Raw genomic sequence first — 25,602 nt, forward strand, 5'->3', positions numbered from 1 at the left:
ATGTTTAGTATTTTTAATATATCTACGAGAATAGGAGAAATATTCATCTTGAAAAGGAAAGCTTGTAACCTACAACCTCTATTTTTTGGAGAAATTTGGCTTCCAACCCATAGCGTATTTCATTTTATACATTAAGATATAATGTCTACTAACATTGATCTTGGCCATAAAGTCCTTTGTGCAACATTTTTTGATTAAACAAAGGATGGAAAAGTCTCAATCGGGAAGAATAGACTGATGAAACACAGGAGGAAGCTCCATTGAATTATCAGAGAAGGACAAACTCTATAAATATTGTATCACACAAATAAAATTTTTGTATAGGAGGTATGGACATCATAACATGTAAAGGAAGACGAATGCAACTGCTCAAATTCTAATGAATTGAATTGAAGGAAAGTTGCTAATACTGAAAGAAGTCTAAAAGTAATAGCCTTCTTTGAGATTAAAAATTGGGGTATGTCCCTTTCAGCTTTGTACTTTGTATAGGTCTTTGGTCTCGGGCAAGACAGAAAGTTTTCTTTCTCTGTTCTTTCCTATGAGTGCCTATTTGAATAAAGATAATATAGCTTTATTTCATTTTAATAATATTTTACCAACATTAAAAAGAAAATAAAATATGTAACTAAATAAATTAATATTGAAAATAAAGTTCAAATTTTATTCCATGGAGCATTTTACTCAATTACAAAGAAGCCGTTTTAAAATTAGAAAAAAAAAAAATCTAACTAAATAAATTAATATTGAAAATAAAGTTCAAATTTTATTCCGTAGAGCATTCTATTCAATTACAAAGAAGCCGTTTTAATTGAAGCGGAAAAAACAGATAATCCGCATTTGCCTTCCAAGGATTTGAGCGTATGACCTACAATTTATTATTTCATTTATCTTTACCACTATACCATGTCGAATAATATTGATTTTTTGATCGCGTATTTTATTGGTAGTGATTTTGCAGACAAAGCTTGGTTTCGCAGGCGAGGCATGGTTGTCCAATGGTGGCTGCTCCACCGCGCTGTGCGTCTCACAGGGCAGTCGGAAACGGAGATATAATTTTGTGATTGGGAGCCGGTCTTGTGTTCGCTCAAATAGTATCGATGCTCTGCTCAATCGGATGTTTACTCTCAAATTTGCTTCCGTACAATTTACAATTCTATCACAAAAAACCCAAATAATTGAGAGGATCTCCAAAGAATCTGCAGCCGAGAGTATAATTTATTGCAGAGACGATCAACTCCATAGCCCACAATTCAATGATCCTCCAATTTAGGGCATTTTTGGGAATGTAATGGCGGGGATTCCTTTCAAGGCTAGGTGGCTTGAAGAATGCAAAGATGAGATTATGGAGTTGCATATTGTGGGAAAAGAAAGCGACAAAGGCCAAAAGGATGGCTACAAGGAGCGCGACATGACGAGCATACAAAGGGATAGCGACAGGGAGCGCGACTTGACAAGCTTACAAAGGGATGAGGACAGGGAGCTCGACTTGATAATCTTGACAGATAGTGAGCTCGATGACAAAATCGTTAGGTTAAAAGGTTTACTGAAGTGCCAACTGCCTGATAAAGGTGCGAAGCTCAAAATTCTTCTCCAGAAGCATGAAGATGAGAAAAAGCGCAGGAAAGACCTCCCAAAGGTTGGTATGTTTCAACCTTTATTTACTCTATAGTTTTCCTAATGCAAACGGACTGATGTTCCTCATAGAATATGGTTATTAGCTTACTTATCAGGCTACTCCAAACGGATAAAGATCCACTTCCATTCGTCTCAAGGAACACGAAAATCAATGTAAAAAAAGTGAGGATTCTGAAGAAAAAACAATATGAAAGCTTTGCGGGGTAAGCGAGTGAGGCTACAAACAGGAAACTCATTCATATGTTGAGTAGGGCAAGTGCCCAAACATAAGGCTACTCTGTAGCAACGCCATGCACTCAGAAGTGGCATAGGGGGTCATTTAGGTCTAGCCTGGCTAGCAATATTGAGAGTAGAGACCTTGTTGTAGGGAGGGGCTATTATATCTTGTTTTAAATTTGATCTGCTTAAGTTTTATTGCTTGAATTATTGTGAGAAAATATGACTTGGACACCCCGCCTATGCTTTCAGAGGTGGTTGCCTACATGTCTCGAGGGTATATTTTGCATCCCCAATTGCGAGGGCCATATGCTTTTTTCATTATCTCTAATTAGTTTTACTGTCGAATCTTATTTACTGAAGGAGCAACTAGCTTGTGGCCGCTCTCACAAAACCTTTTCATAGAACAATATTCTTTCTCACATCCGAGGGAATTGTACTGCCTGATGAGTTTTGAACATCGTTCAATTTTACAATAAATTCTCACATCTCAGTAGACAGCAGCATGGTACATTTCACTTTCTTGTGTTTTATCATTAACATAACTTTATTACACATAGGATGCAACTCACATAATATTATAGTGGAAATTACAGGGGCCAAAGAAAAACACAAGATACGATAGATGAAAAATTGAAACATTTGGACATTATAAGTATTAATATCTAGGAGGCAGTATGGCACTTAAAGGAGGTTGTTAGCTTTTGGGATTGAAATCTAATTTTAAAGAGAAATATATTGCAAGTTTGTTCTTAGGTTTGGAACATTGCAAGGTTTTAAAAGAGACAAGCTCCAAAATTGAATAGGAATATCATTAAATGAAGCCATAGTTGTCTTATTTTCTTTTTGTTGCACTCCTACCCTATGAGATGCGGTATCTTTGCTCTTCACTTTTCAGACCTCAACCTCATCATGATCAGATGTACTATCTTGATTCACTTCTTCCTTCCCATATTTTGTGCTTCTCATTGAATGTGTTCAGGTTTTTTCTTCGTCATGTTGTGGAATTGTTGACCTTGGGGTTGAAGGACCTACCGTATTTCCTTTTAGAGTGGTTTTTCCCAAATAAATTCCTTTTTCTCTCTATATGCTGACAAGGTTATCCTTAGCTAGAACTTCAGATGTGTGTTGATGTGAACCTTGGAATGTTTGGAAGAGTGCATTTTTAACATAATGGTTTCCATTAAATTATCATTCATTGATATATGTCTTTCCCTCCCAGTTTGTGCTTGGAGCTTGTTCAACTTTTCGTTTCACTTGACAGCCTTATTTTTCACATCACCAATTCAAGCAAAGCTCAAATTTGAAAGGGATCATTTATATTATGCTTGATATTCTCTAATTTGGTTAAATATTTATAGTTGAATGTTGGGAGTAAAGAGTTTATGAGGGTCAAGTCCCATAGGAATCCGAGAACACCTAAGGTTAGTATGTTATATTGTTATATTGGACATCCTAAGAACCAAAGGTTTCTTCTATCTGTTCGAGATAAAAACAACAGTACCCGAAGTTTTGGGGATGAGGAAACGGTTTTTTGGGGTGCATTTCATTTTTGCCCTTTTAGGATACGTAGGGGACATGTAAAGGGGACAACTCTATAAAAAAATAGGAAATTTTTAAAAATATTTAGGGAAATCGAAAATATATTCATACCATAAAGTTGATAATTCTAAAATCATTAATTGTAGACACTATATATAGCAATTGAGTTCAAATGTCAATTGCATATCTTCATAATATATCTGACAATCTAGTCAGTCTAGCTGCAAATTCATTTCAGATAATATTCAAAAAAATGACAGCATATGATATTATTCTACATTCTCGATAGCTTTGAGTTCCTCAAATTTTGGTTCAGTTTGGATTAAGCCATAATCTGTCCCAGTATGCCTGGTCACTGCTGCTTCAACAGCAGATTGAGGGGGGTATAAATGTCCCATATCATAGGAAAGGAAAGTGAAGGCTTTAGATATAGAGCCATTATCAGGAAGCGAGATAAAAAGGAAAAAAGATTCAATGAGGGCAATGCTGTGTCTTTAAGACAAAACACTCCTAGAAATGGAGGAGGTACAATAAATAAGTGCGATTCTGCTAGAAAATGGCTGGCTGAATGACTGCGAAAGGATTACCATATGCAGAAATCACAAGCAAGGATCAACACGGCAAGGATATAGACAACGGTATCTTTTAAGAAACAGATTGTTGGAGAGAAGTTCATCAGAAACATAGTCAAAATAGCTACACTTCTCATTTTGGAGCTTGGAGAGGAGGTGGTCAGTGAGATGGATCATTGCAAACAAAATGAGGGTTTTTCTTTCAAGAGTTGGGCATGTATTTTAATCTTTTTAAAAAAAATCACTGGGAAAAAGGTTTTGGTGGGGAAGGCTGGTCGTCTTTGGGATGGACGGGGGATGTATGAGGTGTTCCTTGTCATCATGGGGATGGCTCACCATCTCACCAAAACTCAAAGCCATTCCCCAAGTTTTTAAAATGTCTCCTACTATTTTTGCAAAATCGGAAACTTGTTGAGAATGTTTTGTGCTGTCGTCCCCAGTGTGGTTTCTGTTTATGGTATGCCAACATTTTGGGTGGAAATCTGTTTCTGGGTTTCACTGGATAAAAATCATACTGAAATTCTAATGGGGTACTAGTAAGTCTCATATAAATTTAGAAAATGGGAGGATTTCCTCTAAATGGATCAAAATCAATTATAACTCTTTAATAATTTTGTGTAAAACGCATCTATACCTTTTAGCTAGGGTCCTTGCTCCACGATTCTTGTTTATGCTCATTTCCAATGTTTTTATGAAGGTTCCTGTCCCTAGAGGTTTATAGAAGAGTTGGTGGCAATTTATTCCATTGAGTGCATCTTTTTTTTGTTTTCTAGAAGTATATTCAAGGATGGCTTTTTAATCGTTGCATTGCTGCCTCTAGAACACGCCTGACTTCTTTCATTTTTCCTATAATCGAATCTCTCCTTTCGAGAACAACTATTTCTGAAGAAGCATATCTAACACTTTATCTTACTCCACAAACAATACTTCTATCACCCATGGTACAGTTCAACATGGATCCATGCCATCTTGATTAATAGCATCTGACATACCTTTACTCAAGCTTGATTCCTCTAATGGAAAGATAAGGTGAGACCTCAGTTTCTTCTAAAAATGGATTGTGAACTGAAAGGGGTTTTCTACTCGGAAAGAAAGTCACCTATCGACTAGGAATTAGAAGTTATAATAACTAACCTGATCCATAATATAATTCTGTAAATATTCTTCCCCAAGTCATCTTTCTTGGGTCATCGTGTGATGATAAAATTGTCAAGTACTAGTTTTGGAACAAGGAATATTAATAAAGAAAGCAATTTTACCAAAGAAACTTTGACTTTGAGTATAAAAGTCATCATTGTTAGACACAAATGCAATGAGTATATGCCAAATATCAAATTCAATTCTAGTTTATTGTTAGGGTCACTACTGGATCTTTCTTTAGCATTAAAGCAGCTGAACAAATGATAAACACAATTACACATCATTACAAGAAAACATTGGATATTCATGGAAACTGAAAGGGAAAAACTATGGTGAGAATAGCCTCTTAGATCTACTGCTCAAATCCAGCTTCACAAAGTAAATGAAGAACTTGCAATATTCTTCAGGCAACAATCTACAGGAATCATAACCTATGATGGAGGCACTGATCTTTAATCACAAAAACTGAGCACCAACTCAGATGGTGAGGTACCAACTTCATTTACAACAATGTATGTGAAAGATATGTCACACATACCTTCAAGGCCGAGCCTTCAACATTTTCTTGATTTGATCAGCTTTAGAGCCTAGTACAATGTGCATAAGATTTGCATTTGAAATTACACAATTAAACAAAATGAATAGACAACTTGCACAATGTTTACCAAGGGTCATTAGTCCTACTCTCTCAACCATCTCACATTAGTATAAATCCAATTACAATTATACATGCACCCCTACATTAATCAACTTCGCTTTTGACAATAGTCGGCTTGCGAAGTGCATTGGATGGTCCAACCCTTTCCTTCCTACTCGTGCCAACGTAGCTCGTATTTGGTAGTTAGAGGCATATACGTGGACGTGGAAATCCAAATATACCAAGATGGGTGGTCCTACTATTCTTGACTTCAACTCTTGGAATGCCTCTTCTTGCTCCTTCTGCCAAGCAAATGGTTCCCCCTTCCTAGTTAGCTTCTCCAATGGTAAGGATACCTTGACAAATCCTTTTATGAACCTTCTATAGTATCTGACATGCCCCAAAAATGATTTGATACTTGTTACATCTGTAGGTCTCTCCATGTGAATGATGATGTTGATTTTATCTGGGTCTGTTTTCGGTCCTTCTTTGCATACTATGTGGCCAAGTAGTCTACCCTATGGAACCATGAAATGACATTTCTTTGGATTTACAGCTAGTTTGGCTCACTGACATCTCTCCATGCACCTTCCAAGGACTTTCAAGTGGTGTTCTTTCTCATTGTAGATTGATAAGTTTTCCAAAAAAACTTTGAAGTTCCCAATCGACATCTTGTCAAAGATGTGGAGTATGATCCTTTGGAAGGTGGCCGGTACATTACAAAGACCAAATGATGTCCAGTTATAAGCATACACTCCATCTTCCACCGCGAAGGTGGTGTTTAAATTTTTCTCTTTTGCGATGTTGATTTGGTTGTATCCTGAAAATCCATCCATGAAAGAGTACGTTTCATGGCTGACCACTTCTTCCAGAATGCTATCTGTAATTGGGAATAGAAAGGGATCTTTCACATTTACGACATTCAATCATCTAAAATCTCCATAGATCTAGATCCAATTTCTTTCCTTTTTCAAAGATATGACTATATGTGAGACCCATTTATTAGTTTGTACCTTAAAGATGACCCTGACATCCAACATCTTGGCAATCTCCTCCTGCACCTTTGATGCATAGTTTCTATTCATCTTGTATGGTCTTTAGCGTATGGGTCTAGCTCCTGGTATGAGGGGAATTTGATGGACATATAACTTAGGTGGTACTCCTTTCAGATCTTTATACGCCCATGCAAATACGTCCTTGCACTCTAGAATTTTTTTGAATGCCCTTGCTTTTAATACTGGGTCCCAACCATCTCCTAACAGGATTACCTTGGGATCTTTTTCTTCCCCTAAATTCATCCTTTTTAGATTAGGTTCTTTGTATTTTACTTCCTTGTCCTTGTCAAACTGGTGAACTAGAGTGTCATTTTTTTTGGCTGTACCTTCTTTGTATTCCCCGTAATGGCCACGGTACACTTCATCAGTTTTTGTTTCATGGATTTGCAGCATGTTGCATTTTGGTTAGAAGACCTCATAATCTCCCATTTGCCAATGAAATAGACCATTGAGGGAGCTAGTTTCATCTTCCGAACGATTCCCTAATCGTAATATGCCCTTCTCATCAAGTTCTACTCCTTCACCCTTGCCCCATTCTTCACCCTCTACTTTTGAATCAAAGGCTAACTTTTGACTCACTATTTGGTTCCAAAGGTCAATTACATATTTCAGTCCTTCTACTTCAATGGAAAGAGCATTTTTTTTCCAATTATGATTCACCTTAGCCGTAATATATTAGAAATTTGTTCAGCTCTCCCCTCGAGATTCATGACAAGGGCTTAACCGCTTCCTGTGTATTGTAAGTTGAGTGGTTGTATCGAACATTGAGAGATTGGCCTTTTGGTGCGACAACAACCCCATTCTAACAAGTGGTATCAGAGCTTGGTCACAAGTTCGAATTTTGAGACCCTCGGGTAATGCTAAGGGGGAGATTGTTAGAAATTTGTTCAGCACTCCCTTGGGATTCGTGAGAAGGGCTTAACCACCTCCTGTGTACTATAAGTTGAGTGGTTGTATTGGGCATTGACAGATCAATCTTTTGGTGCAATGACAACGCCATTCTAACATAATAAACCAATCTCTCCCCAAAGTGCATCATACCCTTCCTTTTCTAAAGCAATGTCTGTGAAGTCCAGAAAAAATTGTTGTGTACCAATCACTACTTTTTGTCCCATCAATGTTCCAATGAGCTTGATTTCGTGCTGGTCGTCTCCTACTGGGTGGAATTGGGTGGTTTCCCCAAGACTTTCCAGTTCTCGTCACCTCTTAGCGAAAGTTTGTTGTTGTTTTATGGACTTTCGCAAGGCGTTTGATTCTGTTCCCCGGAGGACACTTTTCTAGAGACTTAGAGACGTTAGGGTTTCAAATACTCTACTAAGGATGATCATGAGGCTCTACGAGATAGTGGTGGGAAGAATCAGGACTCCGAGAGTTTTTTGGATCTGATCCAGAGCACTATTGGGGTGACTCTCCCCTACTTTGTTTGGCATCTATATTGATGAGCTTGAGGCTTTCCTTGAGGATTCCTCACTTTGTAGTGATGGCTGCTACTTACACCAAGTCATGATCTCTATTCTTTCGTTTGCCAACAAATAGATTCTTCTAGCCTCTTCTCCAGAGGGGTTTCAGAGGCTTTTGGATGTGTCAACTCGTTGTAAACCTGCGTAAGTCTCGGGTTATGGTCTTTAACTGCTTGAAGATTTCACACCTCCATTTTTGTTTACAGGGCAAGGAGAAAGAGATCATTTCTGTTAAGTTTGTCAGATTTGCTACAAATGTACTTGCACTGCCTGTATATGGTATGTGTTTTCCATGTGCAACATCCTCTCGTTTATATTGAGCATAGGTTATTGAATAGACATGTCTATTCAATAATCAAATAATTAATAATACAAACTTAATTATATATATATATATATATATATATATATATATATATCACATAATATTATATCTCATATATAATTATATGAATAACCATAGAGTTATCTGACAGAAGCTACCAAACATTAACACTCCCTCTTAGCAAGAGAGGATAAACACAAGACAAATATTACACCATTGGTAATATCTCAAAAGTTTTTCATCATTAATATTGCATATGATATCAAGAGTATTGATCTTCGGAATATCAACATATGATATTCATCAATTACTCAAACTTACGGTAAGATATCACATTTGATATCAAGAGTCTTGATCTCCCAAAATATCGACATCCGATATTCATCAAGTACTCAAAAACAAGGTTTGATATCAAGAGTATTGGCCTCCTAGAATATTGACATTCGATATTCACCAAATACTCAAATAAGGTTCGATATCACATTTGATATCAAGAGTATTGGCCTCCTAGAATATTAATGATATTCACCACTTACTCAAAATGTTTAGATATCACATTTGATATCAAGAGTATTGGCCTCCCAGAATATCAATGATATTCACCAAGTACTCTAAGAGTAATGGCCTCCCAGAATGTTGAGATACAAGACATTCACCATTTACTCAATTTATTTAATCTCATAATACAAGTTGATTGTAAGATCGTCACCTTACAACAACTTCTCCCAAATACAAGTGATGATCATTTGGAAGTCGTCACTTCCTTATGATATACACAGGGGATAGGGGCATATAAATATCACATGGTCACAATCCTCTTGATTGTGACACCTTATTAATCACTAGAGAAACCATCTTAACATGGTCTACTCCCTCTTAATCAATAAGATTGGGTTCACTGAAGGTTTTAACCAAATAGCATCCTCAGTCTTCTCTCTCGAATCTTAATCTCCCTCTTTTTTCTGCAAGACCATTCTGAGAGGAAAAGATCAAGGTATATAGCTCAAAAGAAGGAGACTACTATTATACTTAAGAATAATAAATAATCTTTCATGATAAGAGCATTCCAATAAAACATAGACAAAATATATTTTGAATATATATGCATTTTTCAAACTTCTATATATAAACTTTTATCTATATTTTAACATATTATTTCATTTTAAAATAAATAACTAAGGTTATGAAATTATTATTCATTAAATGAATAACCCATCCATATTAAGTAATCAATTTTCACATAAGGAAAAAAAACTTACCTCCATGTTACCCTTTTAATGATTACTTTCTTAATATATTTATTACTTACTCTCCTTTCTCTCTCTCAATATGGATGTCACTCCATGTATTTGTCCATGCCTCTATGTATTGTTATAGTTTGCATTATCTCCATCAATGATCAATCTCCATTACCAATGTTTAGATACCTCAGTTTTCAATTTTTCTGGTCCATGCTCCAGTGACTTTTATTCCTCTTCCAATAATCAAAACTCTTAAACACTTGTGCATCTTATCCAGAGGTTTTGCGTAAAGTTGGAATTCCCAGCTCCGTGATGAAAGATGGATTCCTCTCACTTTCTCCAGTCTCTGTCTGTCTTCAACAATATTATGCAGATATTGCCAATCGATTATTCTATCCGATTCTGACAATTTTCTTCCTCGTTTGAATATGACATCATGAAGTTCTACTCGACCATATTCGTTGATCTTTACCAGTGCTGCTTCTTCCAACACAAGAAGCTCATCGTTGCACACAATATAGCTCACAATCTGCTGCTCCCAAGAAGAAAAGAAATCTGCTATATGGAGAAAAGCATCTTTGTATTGATTGTCGGGCAAACTGTCATACACAACGTACACTACTCTTTCAGTTAGTTCTCTCTCTTTTGCTTAGCGAATCCTTGAAAGTTTCAATGGTGTTATTGAAGGTGGACAGTTTGCTTACATATTTTAGTTCCTTATATCTTCCACCCGTGGTCTTTATGTCCACGTAGGATAGTTCATGGCAGATAATTTAGGTAATTTTAATACTTTTCAGTCACCTTTGATGACAACGAACGTAGGCATATACTGAGACATTCCCTCCAATTTGTTTCAGTTCCAACATGCAATTCATTGACAAGGGCATCGCTCATATTCCAAATTGCGATCATCTTTTGTATAGGACTCTCCTGAACTTGGCTAGCTTCAAATTAGGTATCTTCAATGAATTGGATTATTTCTTTATCATTTTCATTTGTAGTTAGGCTTTGATACCATGTTAAGTTTGTCGGATTTGCTACAAATGTACTTGCACTGCTTGTATATGTTATGTGTTTTCCATATGCAACATTCTCTCATTTATATTGAGCATAGGTTATTGAATAGACATGTCTATTCAATAATCAAATAATTAATAATACAAGCTTAATTATATATATATATATATATATAAAACCATAGAGTTATCTGACAGAAGCTACCAAACATTAATAGTTTCTTCATACACTTGCCTTAGGGCGAAGTTCTTTGGCCCCTACTTTAGCTTGAGATTTACTATCCTGCCTAGGATTAATAAAGGGTTGGGTTCCCTTGCCATGTTAGAGAGATAACGTTTTAGACACAGCTTTTAGAACACTTTCTCCTAATTGTCCCTCCTAGACTCTTTGGTCACACCCATAGTCTTATATGGTTTAGTGGTTTTTGGCACCTCCCTCTTGGACTTTGACTGGTCCTTGGTTGAGTGGGTCCAGATGCTTTTCGTCAGGCATATCATCAGATATCACCGTTCCACTCCCTGTAGTGTTATATTGGCCGAGTTTGGAGCTCATCGGTTTAGACTTGCGATCATCTTCAATTTGATTTGGTTTCTTCACTGTCTTTGGGGCTATGCGGATTCAACTTATGGTTGCCACAGATATTCCTACTTGGTTTACTGTTCTTCAGTCACTATTGTTGGTTCTCATCTGGCTGCAGGGCCCACTACTGGTATGCCCAGCCCATTACACTATTGGGTTCGATTGGGATTGGGATTGATTGTCTCCCTCCTTATCAATTTTGTTTGGATGCTCCTGCTCACCTCCTCCCCTCTCGTCAAGAGATGAATGGGTATGTGAAAATTGATATTTACAAATGGTACATTATGATGACCTGGATCAACCCCCCAGGAGGGTTGCATTCATGGATGGCCTTTTATGTCAAGCACTTCTCAGATATCCGCGATGGGATTATTGTGCATCCTGCATGTTTTACTAGGCGTTGGTGCCATGCCCTTTGTATCTTTTTTGGTTCCTTCTGATTTGTATCCTACCGGCTTAGGTACCAGACTGACCTTACATCAACAAAGAGGACTGTATTTGCCGTTTATGTACCCTTGTAGAGATGGAAATGGACTCAATTTATTTTTTCTTTGTCCCATCTACTATGAGATTAGAGGGAGGTTTTATAGCCTTTTTTAGAGATTGTAGGTCTTTATGGACTTTTTTCAGTTACATTGACTAGCATTCCTTGACATTATCTTCGGGAGGCCACTCAACTTTGGGACCATACTTTACAGCTCCTTTTCCCTTAGTACCAGCCTTTGGATTAGTGTACCACCGACTTTTACACTCCCATGTCCTCTGCTAGGGGCATGAAGCAACAATTTTGCACTCCCACTCCCAGCCACACCAGATCACTGAGACCTTGTGGTGGACTCACTAGACAACGACACTCCTCATCCGATAGTATTCAGAGATGGTTTGGGACCCTAGGTCGTTTTGTTCTTTATCCTTATGTTCCCTGTTGTGGGTGGTTTCCCTTGGTTGTAAGCTTGTAGTCCCTTAGACCCTTGTTGATCTCTTGTTGGACATTAATAAATTTATCTTATCTTATCAAGAAGGACGTTAGCACTAGATCCTCCATCCACAATAGTGCTTGTCAGTTTACAACCCATTATTTCCATTTCTACGATGGTAGGTGTTCTTCCTACTCCTATTGTGAATAGAGCATTCATGTCTTTTTCTCCCATTGTTTTCTCCTTTTCTCCTCTCTTGGGTTTCTCCTCTTCCTCGCTTCCTCCTTGTCTAATAGCAACCTTCAATTCTGGTGAGTTTCTAACAAATTTGCTGCCCTGATAGGTATGGTGGCGTAACATTTGTTGGATAATATTGGCCTCTGATGCTGATTTAGAGGAAGGGGATTTGTGGTACTAACATGTCCTTTCGTCATGGCCTCCTGGATGTCTTTTCTTGCCTCCTTTAGTTTGTCCTTCTCCGTACTAGCATCTAGGTAGGTGGGGTTTCTGGCTTGTGTCCTTGTAATGGCTAGGACTTCCCTCGATTTTGAAATATCAATAATGTTCACACTTCTATGTTTGGGACAGTAGACATGTTCATGATTGCCAAGTCCTTACCATTTGCATAACATCCCTCCACCTTGTCCTCCACTTTGTCCTCCACTTTGATAGTCACAAGCAAAATGGCCCTATTCATTACATCATCATAGGGCATCCTTGGGCATCGTACTGGCTACAGCTCCAAAATGTATTAGTATTGTTGTTATTATTACTTCCTTGTCGATGGTTGTGACAACCTCTTGGCGAAGCCCCCATGTTTGCATTTCTTGGAGGTGTGGAGGGGCGTGTGGCTTGTTCACCTTGGGTGAAGAATTCCTGAGCGCTTGTTGGCTAAAATTTTTGCAAGCCACTGTAACCACATCTTACAAAATGGGAACTTTAGGCAATGGTGTAGTGAGATAAATCTCTCCTCTTAGCAATAGGGGATGCTCCCTTTTTTAGATGGCTACAACAAAGACCTAACTGGAATTAACAAAGGGTGGTTTACTGAATCAATTCCTCTTTTTTCAGGAATGATTTTATATTACCAACTACTACTTGTAATTAAACAAAAGGAATCTATTGCTACTATAATACCGGTGGCTTAAGTATTAATGTAAGAACAACCTTAAGACAACGGTTATATCTTGACTTGTGTGGTTGATGGTAAGAACCCAAAGTCTCCTACAAGGAACCTTCTTGAAACAAAAGGGCAAATAGCTAGAAAAGCTCAAAGTCTTTGTTCAACTATCCAAATATGAAATAATATACTAAGAAATTAAGCTCAAAGTCTTCAAACCCTAGTACTTGCAGCCATTAATAAACTAGATTAATCTTGTTTAAGAAAGCTCAAAGTCTTCCAAAAACAACATCAAACACTCAAATGCTTCTAAAGAAAGAAGTAACGAAGATGAATGAATCAATGTAACATAAGAGACAATGATCAACTCCAAGTATCTCAACACAAAATTTGGGAAAAACTTTCTTCTTTATTCACTTCAAAGATTTGCAACAAGAAATACAAAGCCTTCTAGTCACAAACCCATCCTTGTCCTATAAAGCAAAAGATGATTATTTATAATGAACTTTCCTCTTTATATAGGAAAAACAGAGAGAGAAAGGTGGAGGAAAAAAAGTGTGGAACAACCTCAACCACCCATACTTATCCTAACTAACTACTTTGACTTTATTCAAAGTTGCACGCCTAATGCGATTACAACTAAACTACATGAGCTGATAATACAGGTACATGTTATCTTGTATTTACAACATGAATGTTCGTTACATGTAGTCTTTCTACAGCTATTCTACTTAAAGCATATGATAATTTGAGATGTTCATAAGGTCTCAACAATATTTGCAAATTTCTGTAGTGAATTCCATACAACCTCGGCATCAGGCTCACTGGTGTTCTCAACATTATGATCCTTTGATATGTGCTAGCTGCCTCTAAAATCTCTTTCACAGAAACCTCCTTTTTGCTTTGTAGTTCATCCAATGAACACTTCTAACTTGTAAATGTATCCATTACACTGAGATTGAAATCATCCGCTACAAGCTTCAAGCAAATTATTTCAGTGAATTTTGTAAGAATATCCTCTTCTTTCCTAAGTTCATCATTCGTAGTGATATCTCCACATGACAGCTTCTTGAAGCACTCATTGATCACATGTTTTTGCTCATCAATCTTCACTATTGCTGCCTTCACATCCTTCATGAGTTTTTGCAGAACTTGTTCTATGTTAATCATTAGATGCTTATAATCATGATACATCTCAACAGACGAGATGACTTCATAAGCACATAAACCCTCCAAGTCAAGTTCCATCATACTCTTCCAGGTACCAATATCCCTATCTAACAACTGTAATTGTTGTTTAAGTGATCCTTGAATATCACTTATTTGAGCGGTTGCTTTCTTACCTTTCCTCAGCATTCTGTAAGTATCACAAATAAGTTGATAACCATGTGATTCAATGCTGGTTACCCATTCATCTATAACATGTGCTTTCCGCTTATCTCTTTTTGTACATACAATTGAAACAGTTTCACTACTTGTAGAGGACCTCTTCATTTTTTCAATGATTCCCAACATATGTGTATTCTCCTCTTTGAGTTTTATTTTCTTTTTCCACGGTTCATCATTCTTTCGAGAAAGAAAGTTAACTGCCTCATGTGCATCCTGTTGATAACTTAGCCTTGTTTGTTTACCAAGTTCAACCCTTGTGATTCTATAATCAATAGGTTGCATGTCTTCAGTAGATATCTCCACAAGTGGTTCAATGACTTTAGCATACTTTATTTGATTTCTATCAATCACTACTCGAGAAACTGTCTTAGCTTTTTAATTCTTTGAGACCCTTGGTTTGCTTACTTTCTTGTTAGATTCCTTAGGTGGCTTTTCTTCTTTCTTCCTTTTCTGTGTGGTAGTGCTCAACCAAGGAGGAAGGCTGAAAGAACATGCATTGACTGAAGAAGTAGTTACCATAGTTAACTTTGGATTACCTTGCATAACAATGGTAACTATAGTTGGTGTCTCAGTCTGAATGGACGTAGGAGGAGGACTGCTATGTGTTACCTCAAACATGAATTTATCGAATTGAGCTAAAGTCACATCAAGTAATGCTGAAGACCAAACAATGGCAAAAGAAATCAACAAGGAATATGCATAAAAACTATTCTTAAAATCATATTGATCTCCTCGTGTTTCTAGTACAGGTGCGACTGAGGACATATGCAACATTGGTGTAATAGTCACAAAATCTTCAAAAGATGAATACTCAATGGAGAATACATCCATAGCAAAGCCTAAAGGCAAATCATGGGATTTATTCGATACTAGAGCCGAATCCAGAAGAGAAGTTGCAGCGATAACTTCAAGAGGACATGAAGCAAGAGGTGATGACTCCTTTGATTTCCTTGCTTCATCGTCACTTGAGTCAACTTGAATTGATTGAGATTCAACCCTTTTCACCTCAAGTATTTTTGAATCCTTTCCTCCTTTGATAGACAACTTGGACAAACTTTGGGCAGGAGGTTCAAATGTAGATGAGGTTGTGTCGTCTTTACCTTTATCTTTTAATTTTGATCTTAAACCAATTGGACTAGTAGGATCAAAGTCTTTGCCAGGCTTTATTTTGATGCATTTGAGATCTCTTCTCTTCATCCATGTGTTGGTATTAGCAAGAACAAACTAGAATCTATCCCAAATAGATGTATTTTCTTTGCATGACCATGTAGGAGGAAGAATTGGTAACTTCTCCACATCATGCTGAAAATATTCAGGATCTAGGATTTGATCACCATATTCAAATCTAAGAGGGATTGATGCAAGTTGAAATCTACAATCTGCTTCATAGTCAACCGAGTATAATCCATGCGTCGTATATCCACCTCGGTATGTACATCAATTCAGAGATCTTTTCGACAATGTATATGCAAGAACTGCTTCGTTATCTTATCATGCAACCCTTTCCAATCAAAACAACTCCTGGCTGCAAAATTTTTTAGCGTGATCCTTTGAAGTTCAAACTCCATGTTCTTTTCTTTAGGCATAGTGTCCATCGAGTATCCTCTAATCTTGAATGGGTTTCGAAATGAGAACTCCACTCTAGGACGGTGCAAATTAGACTGATAAGCTTGGACTTCCATTAGTTGCCTTGCCAACTCCATGGGTATGATTTTATATGTAGGGTACCTTGACACTGTGTATGGCTCTCCCTTGAGGCATCTAACTCGCAAATATGTGAAGTTGGAGCACTGTAAAAGCATACAACCATACTCATTTACCTTGTTCCACGCTTCATTAGATAAGAAGTTCTTTATCAAATAAGCACATAAAATGCCCAAAGAAGGCATCCTAAACCCTTCTGAAGTGTATCTGACTTTTCTTTAAGGGCAGCTACATATAGTACTCCTACACTTGAACTATAGACTTGTCATGTCTTGTTGATAGACCAGAAAGGGTGCCCAGAGCAGTAACAATGTATACCATGTAGGAGTTCATGTTGAACACATCAGTAGATAACACGTTCACCAATTCCTCACATATTTCACATATTGAGTCACTCACCAATTCAACCCAAAACACATTCCTTTTTGATCGTATTATGAGTGAGATGTACTTATACATCCAAGGTTCGAAGGTGTTTGAATCTTTGAGCCCTACCAAATGATTGAGAAGTGTGATGAGGTCATTGATTTCTTCCTTGAAATCTTATCTGCGCACTCCTTTGATTGGCCATTTGACAAGATTTGGCCTCTTGATAATCAACCAATTGTCATTTACAAACTTAGTACAATAAGGAGTACCTCATTCTACCTGTCCATAGCCTTCTTCTTGGTGATATTTGTGACAACTAGAGTGTGAGGAACATGAAATATACGATTAATAGTCTTTGGATCGAGACTAATGATAGTGTTGCCATCCTAATCTTTGATGGTTTGTGAAGCTGTATCAGTGTGTCTTGCACATGCAAGGATGAATTCTGGTTCATGGGCTGCCAAGGGAAAAGTGGATAGAAAATGAATATGATTCCGCTTGACCCACACCATATCTTCAGTAGCTGCAATATCAACTCTTGCAAGAAAGTCTACAATATTCATGTGAGAAATATCAGTATCCCATACTTCATCACAATATGGAGTTACTTGTGATTAAGGGATGGAGTTATGATATTGATCGTATTGATACTCCATCTTCTTTTTGTCCTTGCCTTTTGCTGGAGTAGGTTCTCTTGACATTGCAAAATGGTACGCTTGCACAACTGTTACATGAAAATCCTATAAAATGAGAACGTCTTCATGTGAAGGATCCATAGCAAAATTTTGACAGATTTTGGACAAGGTATAGATGGTGAAAATTGATGGAATGAGCAAGGATAGAGAATGAACAAATGGGTCAAGCTGAGAATGGCGAAATTATGAATAAAATAGCCTAAAATGGTTTTTTTGGGATGAATTACATATGTGATCAGCAAGCTTGGACTTAAGCGAGCAAGGGGAAAAACAAATAACACATTGAGCATCTCATGTTTTAACAAGTGCAAAATGTGAAATTCTATCTAGCAAGCATGTGGGAAAGTCTTCAACCATAGGGCAGCCATATGGAGGAACATGGAATGTGTAATGGTGGAGTTTTAATTTGCATTCACATGCGAGGGAAAAACAAACTTATCAACTTGGAGAAGAAGATGGAAGATAGAAGGAACAACTTCAAAAGCAAAAGCATGCAAATCTAAAAATGGAAATGACAATGACTTGCAAGAACATTCAACAAATATATACAAATACGTTAGAGAAACTAACCAAGGAAAATTACCTCAACTCCACCAAAAATGAGAAAGACAAATTCTTATCCAAATCTTGAGCAAATCTGAAAAGAATCCAAGAGATTTTCGGATTTTAGATTTGTCCAAAACCAAGACTCAATAGATTTCAAAATCTTCATAATGTGGTTCGAATTGGGACTTGGATATGGGTAGAGAAATGCAATGCCCAAAATGTGGAACAACAAACTTTGACCAAGCAAATTCAAATGCGAAGACATAAAAACGACATCTAGGGCAAAGATGAGCTTGCAAAATGATGAAAAACAAAATTGGAATAAAAAACCCTTACCTCAGATAGCCTCTTGAAGAGTTGATGCAAAAATGCCTTGAGATCACACGGTATTTTGATGGAGATCAAGCCCAAAATAGGCTGCTTTTGCTCAAATGTATGTATTGTGAATGTATGCAAAAACTCTTAAAATCGCTGTGTATAGCCTTATCGAGGAAATGCAAACTTCAAATGCACTTTAGAAGAGCATCAAAATGGTATGGAATGCATGCATCTCTTCCAAAAATCACTGCCTAGAAGGGTTAAGGTGTTTGTAAGCCAAAATGCACAATTTGGAAGTCCTAACATATCACAAATCATATGTATTTCCTTTCAAAAACGCCGCTCAGCGTTTAAAAGAAGGAAAATAGTTTATAAGGGAAAAACCATGTTTCAAAACACATGCAGTTCCAACAAAAATTGCCATCCATGAGAGATAAGACGTTTTCAAGACCAAACGCATTTAGGAACTTATAACATGTCTTGAAGTATATGCATCCCCTTTGAAAATCGCCACTTAGCCTTAGATAGAGGAAAACACAACTTTTGGGAGCAAACACATGTTATAAAATTTATTCATATCCACCAAAAATCACCACTTTTAGTTGACCATTTCAATTGCTAATGAAAACGTGTTTTTAGGAAGCATATGCATAATGGGAAATATATGCAACATGATATAAAATGTCCACTTTTTCTCCAAGTGGAATTTACAAGTCAAAACCCACATTTCAATAGCATTTACATGTTTTATAAAACATATGCAGTTGGCTCAAAAATCGCCACTTATGATTTAGAATTAAAGGAAAGCATATATTTTAACAAAAAACATATGCATTTGGGTCCAAAATCACCATTTTCGCTTAAAATGAATGAAGAACTCATCTTAATTTTGCAGTTACATGTAAATGAGTTTGAAAAACCCACTTTAAATGGTGATTTTAAAACACATGCATTTAATTATTAAAAATGAACTTTAAACACAAATACATATGCAATTGCATTTAAAAAGCACACTTTAAATGATGTTGGAACTTAGAATTTATTGAAAGTGGATTTTCATAGAGTATTTTGCATGGGCATATATGCAATATGAAATAAAAATCCCACTTATACACTTTAAAAAAAAGAAAAAAAAAAGAGAGGTCAACGCTTTGACCTGGAGCTATGAACTAGTGAGGCCACAAATGGGGGACCTCATCCCCATGAGATTTGAACCTTGATGGCAAGGATAACAACTCAACAACTTAACCATCACAACACGCCACTATTGGCTTTCCCACTTATACACTTAAGTAGTCTCATGTAATCATATTTAATATTTAATTATAGTTTGATAAAGTAACGTGAAAAATAACGTGAAAAATAACCTTGAAATAAGCTATTTTCATAAAACATAGAAAACTATGGTCAAATCAACTCGGAATGAGTTGAATTTTTTTAAAATGGACCATAAAATCCACTTCAAATATCAAATACAACATTATATCATGCAATTACCAATAAAAGCCCACTTTTATGAGGTTTTTAATAAAAATATGCAATTGACCTGAAAAACCCCACTTTTTCCCTTATAACTTGAGATAGACAACTCCGATTTGGCAGAATTCCAAGGGCTATTCACCTAAAGCAAAAACAAGACCACAAACTATCTACAACTCAAATAAAAACAAAAAAAAGATGAGAAAGTTAACCAAAAATTGAATGTTTGCAGCAAAAGAAGGAAAACTCTTAGCTACAAACAATTGGAGATAATCTTGACGGAGAACTTTCAAAAGAATACATAAACCAGACTACACAAGGACAATTCAGGGATAATGAATTGTTTTCATGATGCCTTATAACGTGTTATCAAAGAAGATGCACCTACGAATCCATGAGAAAAAGTTGTGTAGGGTTGCCTCTATTTTGTGATGTCAAAATTGAGGACAATGACTCTCCTCGCCTTCAGGTTATAGGGACATTCCTTAATGGAATGTCTTAGTATCTGACATATATCGTAGAATGCCTTATTTGAGCAATTGGCTTTTGTGTGGCTCTCTAGCTGGCAGTCAATACACCAAACTTCCCTTCTTTTGATCCTTTTTTCCCCACAGTCATCTCCTTCATCATCTCACCATATCCCTCCTTAATGCTTGTATTGTCTTGGATTCTTCGCCACTCTCTCCTTCCAGCTGTCATTGTTGCTCTTTTGCTTTCTTCCTTTTGAAGTCTTGTTTTTACTTTCGATCTCTATGGCATGTGTGCAAGCATCAATGTATGAGGATGGTGGTACAACCTTCATTTTCTGTCATAGAGATGGAGCTAGACCTTCCATAAACCACCATTTTTTCAATCTATCTGCTGGTTTATCATCCAATTCGCCTATCAGTGCCTTTAGTCTCCGAATGTAGGCTTGTACTGATTCATTTTTCCCTTATCTGGTATTATATATTTCGGTGACTGTTTCATCGTCATCCCTTAATAATCTAAATTCTTCTTCAAAGGTTGTCCTAAGATCCTTCCATGATGCTTTCTTGCCAGCCTCTAACTTCGTATACCAATCGATAGCAATCCTCCTTAGAGTGGTCGAAAATGTTTTTAGCCACTCATCCTGGTTATTCTCTCCATTTGCTTGCCATATAGTAATCAATTTTTTTATAGTGATGTTGGATCATCTAACCCATCGCCTGTGAATCTCGGGAGTTTTTGTTTTTCTACTATTTTGACCATTTTAGTTCGCCTACAACTTGTGTGTTTATTGAAGGCAAGGGTATTTCTCCTCCTTTTCCTTGTGCCTCTTCTTCTGTCCAATTGGAGCTTCTTTCACTGCTTGGACAATATTCTCTTTGTGCTGGTGTTTCCGGGTCTATCCACTCAACCCTGGTTTTTGGTTCTTCGAAGATTGCCAAGTTTGCTATTCTCCTTATGGTAGTTTCAATCAAGTTTTCTGCATTTGTTTCAAGGTGGGTTGGTTCCTTTGATTGATCAACAAGTCCTTTTAGATGATGATGCCTCTCCTCTTGCTCTTTGATATGTAAGGCCTGCCATAGCATAACTTCTACTTCAATTTCCTCTTCTACTAATTGCTTGAGGTCTTTATTTGAGATTAGGGGCATTAATGTTTCACTGGCTGCGCATTCTGTGCTGTGACGTGTCTCTCTCCTGTGTTTCTTGTTGGTTCCTTTCAGCAAATTGCAGCAGCACTTGTTGCCTTTGTTGTTCATGTTGAACTTCGACCCATTGTTCCTCCAATTGTACTAGGTTCCTTAATAGTAACCAAGGTATCTGTCCAAGGAGATCGTACATTGTTGATGAGATTGAAAGTTTGTCATGTACTGTGCTCTCAGGAAACACTTTCTCTTGGGCTTCCTTTCACACATACTGATTGATAGAAACTTCCCACATCTGCACCAAATCTTGTGTTACTTGATCCTTCCTTGTTACTTTGTCCTCCTCCATGTCGCTCTCTGTGACTAGTACTTTTTGTAGGAATAGCCAACCCATCACTCTATTACCTTCATTGTTGTGAAATTATGGTCACAAGACCTCTAGGTTCGAACACAGGCAAGGATGCCAAAAATGTAGATGAGCTCTACAAAAAATGTATGCTGTAAGTAGTACTAGTACTTCTATCTATCATACCAATACTCAGCCTTAATTACAATACACAAAGTATTACCATAATACCATGCAATGTGAAGGAAATCCTTTATTATTGATTTAAAAAATATTCCATACAAAATCTGTCTTTACATTACTTTCACCTGTCCTTATATACTACTCTGGTTGGTTAAGCAAACTAACAGATGCATCCTTTCGCTACAACTAACTATCCAATTCCCTTACAACTTTTATCAATAGATATACTAATGGTTTATTACTGACCTACAAACTGTAGGATGTGTAATATCTTGTCTAGTAATCATGGATGTAGTCGATGGTATATTGATGTTCCTAATTTATGGTTTGATCATATTTGCTTTCTCCCCACGTGTCATCTGCAACTCGTATGTAACCATAAGCTGCAGCTGCTGCTGAGTTATTTGCTCACTTACTTGCAGGTGAATTTCAGTGAGTTGTAGGGTGAAAATCATGGCATTTTGTACTTGTTACTGTGTGCTGCAAACTTGCTCAATGTTGAGTTTTACGGGTTAATAAATTTAAATACTGAAAAAAATGATGAATTTTCTAGTTTTTGCTGAGTTACCAAGTTTGAGTTAATATCGGGTCTGCTAAATTTTACCAAGTCATGAATTTTAAGACAATGATTTATCTTGTCTTATGCTTTAGCTTATCTGTTACATATTTTGGCAGTGAACATGTACAGTGTGTAGTTATGAATCTAAGTGAAGCAATTGCGAGAGATTTTCATTCCAGACTCCTAGTAAAGTGTATTGAGTTACTTTTATGTTACAACTTAAAGAGTATTGCTACTTTTTTCTATTGTTAACAGCTATCTATGGTAGTCTGTGCTTCACAATTTAATTTATAATTTATTTCATTTCTTATCTGAACTGATTTATCTCTATACTTGTACATTGTCTAATTAGTATAAATATAATTAAGAGGTTATTTGCTCCTCCTGCTAAATTTTATTAATGATATATTAGCTTTTGTTTTTGCAGTCAAGTTTAGAGAGTATCAATTCTGTGAAGGGTGAAAGAAATGTTAATTCTGGTGAGAATTGTACCAACTTTTTCCTTTCATTAGACCAATATGGAAATCTGATTTTTTGGTGTCTATTGATGCTATTCCTTTACAGAAATGCTTTTCTTGTCTTTATTTTTGGCAGAAAAGAATGATGATAGAGAATACTTTTCCTAATGCTAATTTACTCTTCCCATTTGCATTTATTGATTATAACTTCCTGCACTACATACCTTGGATGCCCATTGCATTAGCTAGAGCTGCCAGCAAGTTGCTGCTCCTGTCATGTTCTCTTGAAACTATTTTTTAGATGTTAGGGTGCATCTATATGTAACAATCTGGTATCCGAGCGATCCATATCCTGGGGCAACTTAGTTGTTAGCCAGGATAATGTTAGATATATATCAAGACTTCTCTGTAATGACCCCTTTTATAAATCTTTGACCTGTGGTTCAAATTTCGTATAAGTTAGGAAGTCATTTAGATTTAAACATGCCTTGGACCCTTATTAATTCAATATTGAGGAGTTGAGTATTATAATTCAATTATTTTAATTTATTTAATGAATTCTATTTCATAGTGCCAAGCAATCTTCTCTCCTCTGGTTACGACAATCTGGAGACGGTAGATTGACGGTGCAAAGGGCGCGTGAAACAAGCTACAAGCGGCTCCCTGGAGGATACTGTCAGGTGCTGGAATTTACTCGGCCTCTCCCTCCACCCACTCCCTATCTAAAGATTTCATTACTCAGACGAGAGTAAGCTTCCTGGACTATAGTTGAAAGCACATTTAATGTTAAGCCTTAAGATTGTGTAATGTAATGATATTTCAATATTATTGTACACAATATTACAATTTGAAATATTTAACATATATATAAAGCAATGTTTATGTATATGTGATACGTTTATATCTATTCTGAACCATATATCATCAAATATATAAATATATACTCATATATATTTTAATCAAATTAATGTATATGCCTTACTTATGCGAATTGCTTTATGAACCTAAAAATCAATTTAAATCTATAAATCTTGGATTGAATAGAATGGAATCAATTTAAAGTTATATATATATATATATATATATATATATATATATATATATATATATTGGTCCGATTGCATTCCATGTATATTAATAGATCATTGTCAACAATTTAAGTTGATGAGACTTTGTTATTTAATTAAACTTACGTTATACACCAATCATCGATTGGTAGTACGCGCAGTTAATTGCAATTGTTTATAACAAAATCCCTCAATTATTTGTGAACTCTGTAATGTATTATAATGCGTGGATTAGGCATCGTACCTGGCGAGAAAGGCTTGCAGGTTGACAGTCCACGGTACAGTGTGGATCCCTGCTGCGTGACCAAGGGTTTAAGAAGATATTGCATGCGCCGGGTAGGATATAAACGTACCACCTTATTATTATTTTCCTTCCTTTATCGCTAGATTGATGTATTTTATTCTACCGCAGATTCTACGTGCAAGACGCTGAATTTTGTACTTCCTGTATTATTATCTTTTCCCAAGCTTTTCCAAAACTCGTTCCTTCCTTCTCTGTCCTTAAGCTCATATATATTGTATTTCTATCTTTCAGGATTGCATCTGCGGTTCTATAATACCCTTCCCAATTCTAAAGATTCCTCCTTATACCTTAGTCAACTAATTCTTGGCTATACTGATGGTAGAAATATGGGATGACGATTTATTTATTCCTTTTATTACTTTATGTTCTGTCGTTGACATGTAAGAGGGAGTTAATTTGGTGTGCTTCATAATATGCTAAGACTCGTAATAGATCATCTCCACTCCTCTATTTCAAATTAGTGGTAATATCTGTGCTTGTATTTGTCCATGCTGAAGATGATGACAGCAGACATGCGTTTCGAGATCTATAGCTATATGTACTTCCTTTAATTGAATATTGTTTGATAACAATCGTTTCTTTGTTAGTGGAAACATGCCCATTATCTACGTCCATAATATTATCAACCCTTCTATCATTGTCCAATCTTCTCTATCCTAGTTCTCACGGGATTGACTTCCCTAACTGTAATGCTGATGACGATGTTGCTTGTTTGGCATAAGATGAGAGATTTCTAACACTTAATAATTCCTTTATTATCTCCTTCAACATACTTTCTTCCTTTCTTATCTCCTAGAATAATTGGCCTTTCTCCTTATAAATAGGATTGAAAGGGTGAAGACTTAAAAGGACACGTCTCCTTATCGACATATGATAAAGACTAAACTAATCCATTCCTTAAGACATAAAGAAACCCGATGGAGATTAAAGATAGTAGCTCGAATGCATAACAAAGGAACGTGCCGAAGATCATGAAGGAGAAGAGTAAACTAAAATGCCTGATGCAAAACATAATAAGAAGGAACTCGGTAGGATAAAGGGAATATCCCTAAAGATGCCCGAATACATAATGAATAATTATGTATATATTAATAAGGATTAATATATAATACTTGAAAA

At 36.5% G+C, this 25,602-nt stretch overlaps 1 protein-coding gene across 2 annotated transcripts in view; it reads left to right on the forward strand.

Moving 5' to 3' along the window:
* The first annotated feature begins 790 nt into the window (after window positions 1–790).
* LOC149567292 (ubiquitin-like-specific protease 1D) overlaps window positions 791–25,602 on the forward strand; it is a 146,659-nt gene continuing 121,847 nt past the window's right edge. The window contains exons 1-3 of one of the 2 annotated variants that reach the window (XM_089820459.1): window positions 791–858; window positions 948–1,636; window positions 23,082–23,133. In XM_089820459.1, coding sequence (XP_089676585.1) covers window positions 1,289–1,636; window positions 23,082–23,133 — 400 coding nt within the window. In that variant the 5' untranslated portion in view covers window positions 791–858; window positions 948–1,288. Of the gene's footprint in view, window positions 859–912; window positions 1,637–23,081; window positions 23,134–25,602 lie in introns of those variants that run through there. The other variant, XM_089820458.1, reaches the window with a different exon arrangement.

Source organism: Cupressus sempervirens, chromosome 3 (genome assembly GCF_028749045.1).
Source record: "Cupressus sempervirens isolate cs-2001-9-10 chromosome 3, ASM2874904v1, whole genome shotgun sequence".
NCBI lineage: Eukaryota > Viridiplantae > Streptophyta > Pinopsida > Cupressales > Cupressaceae > Cupressus > Cupressus sempervirens.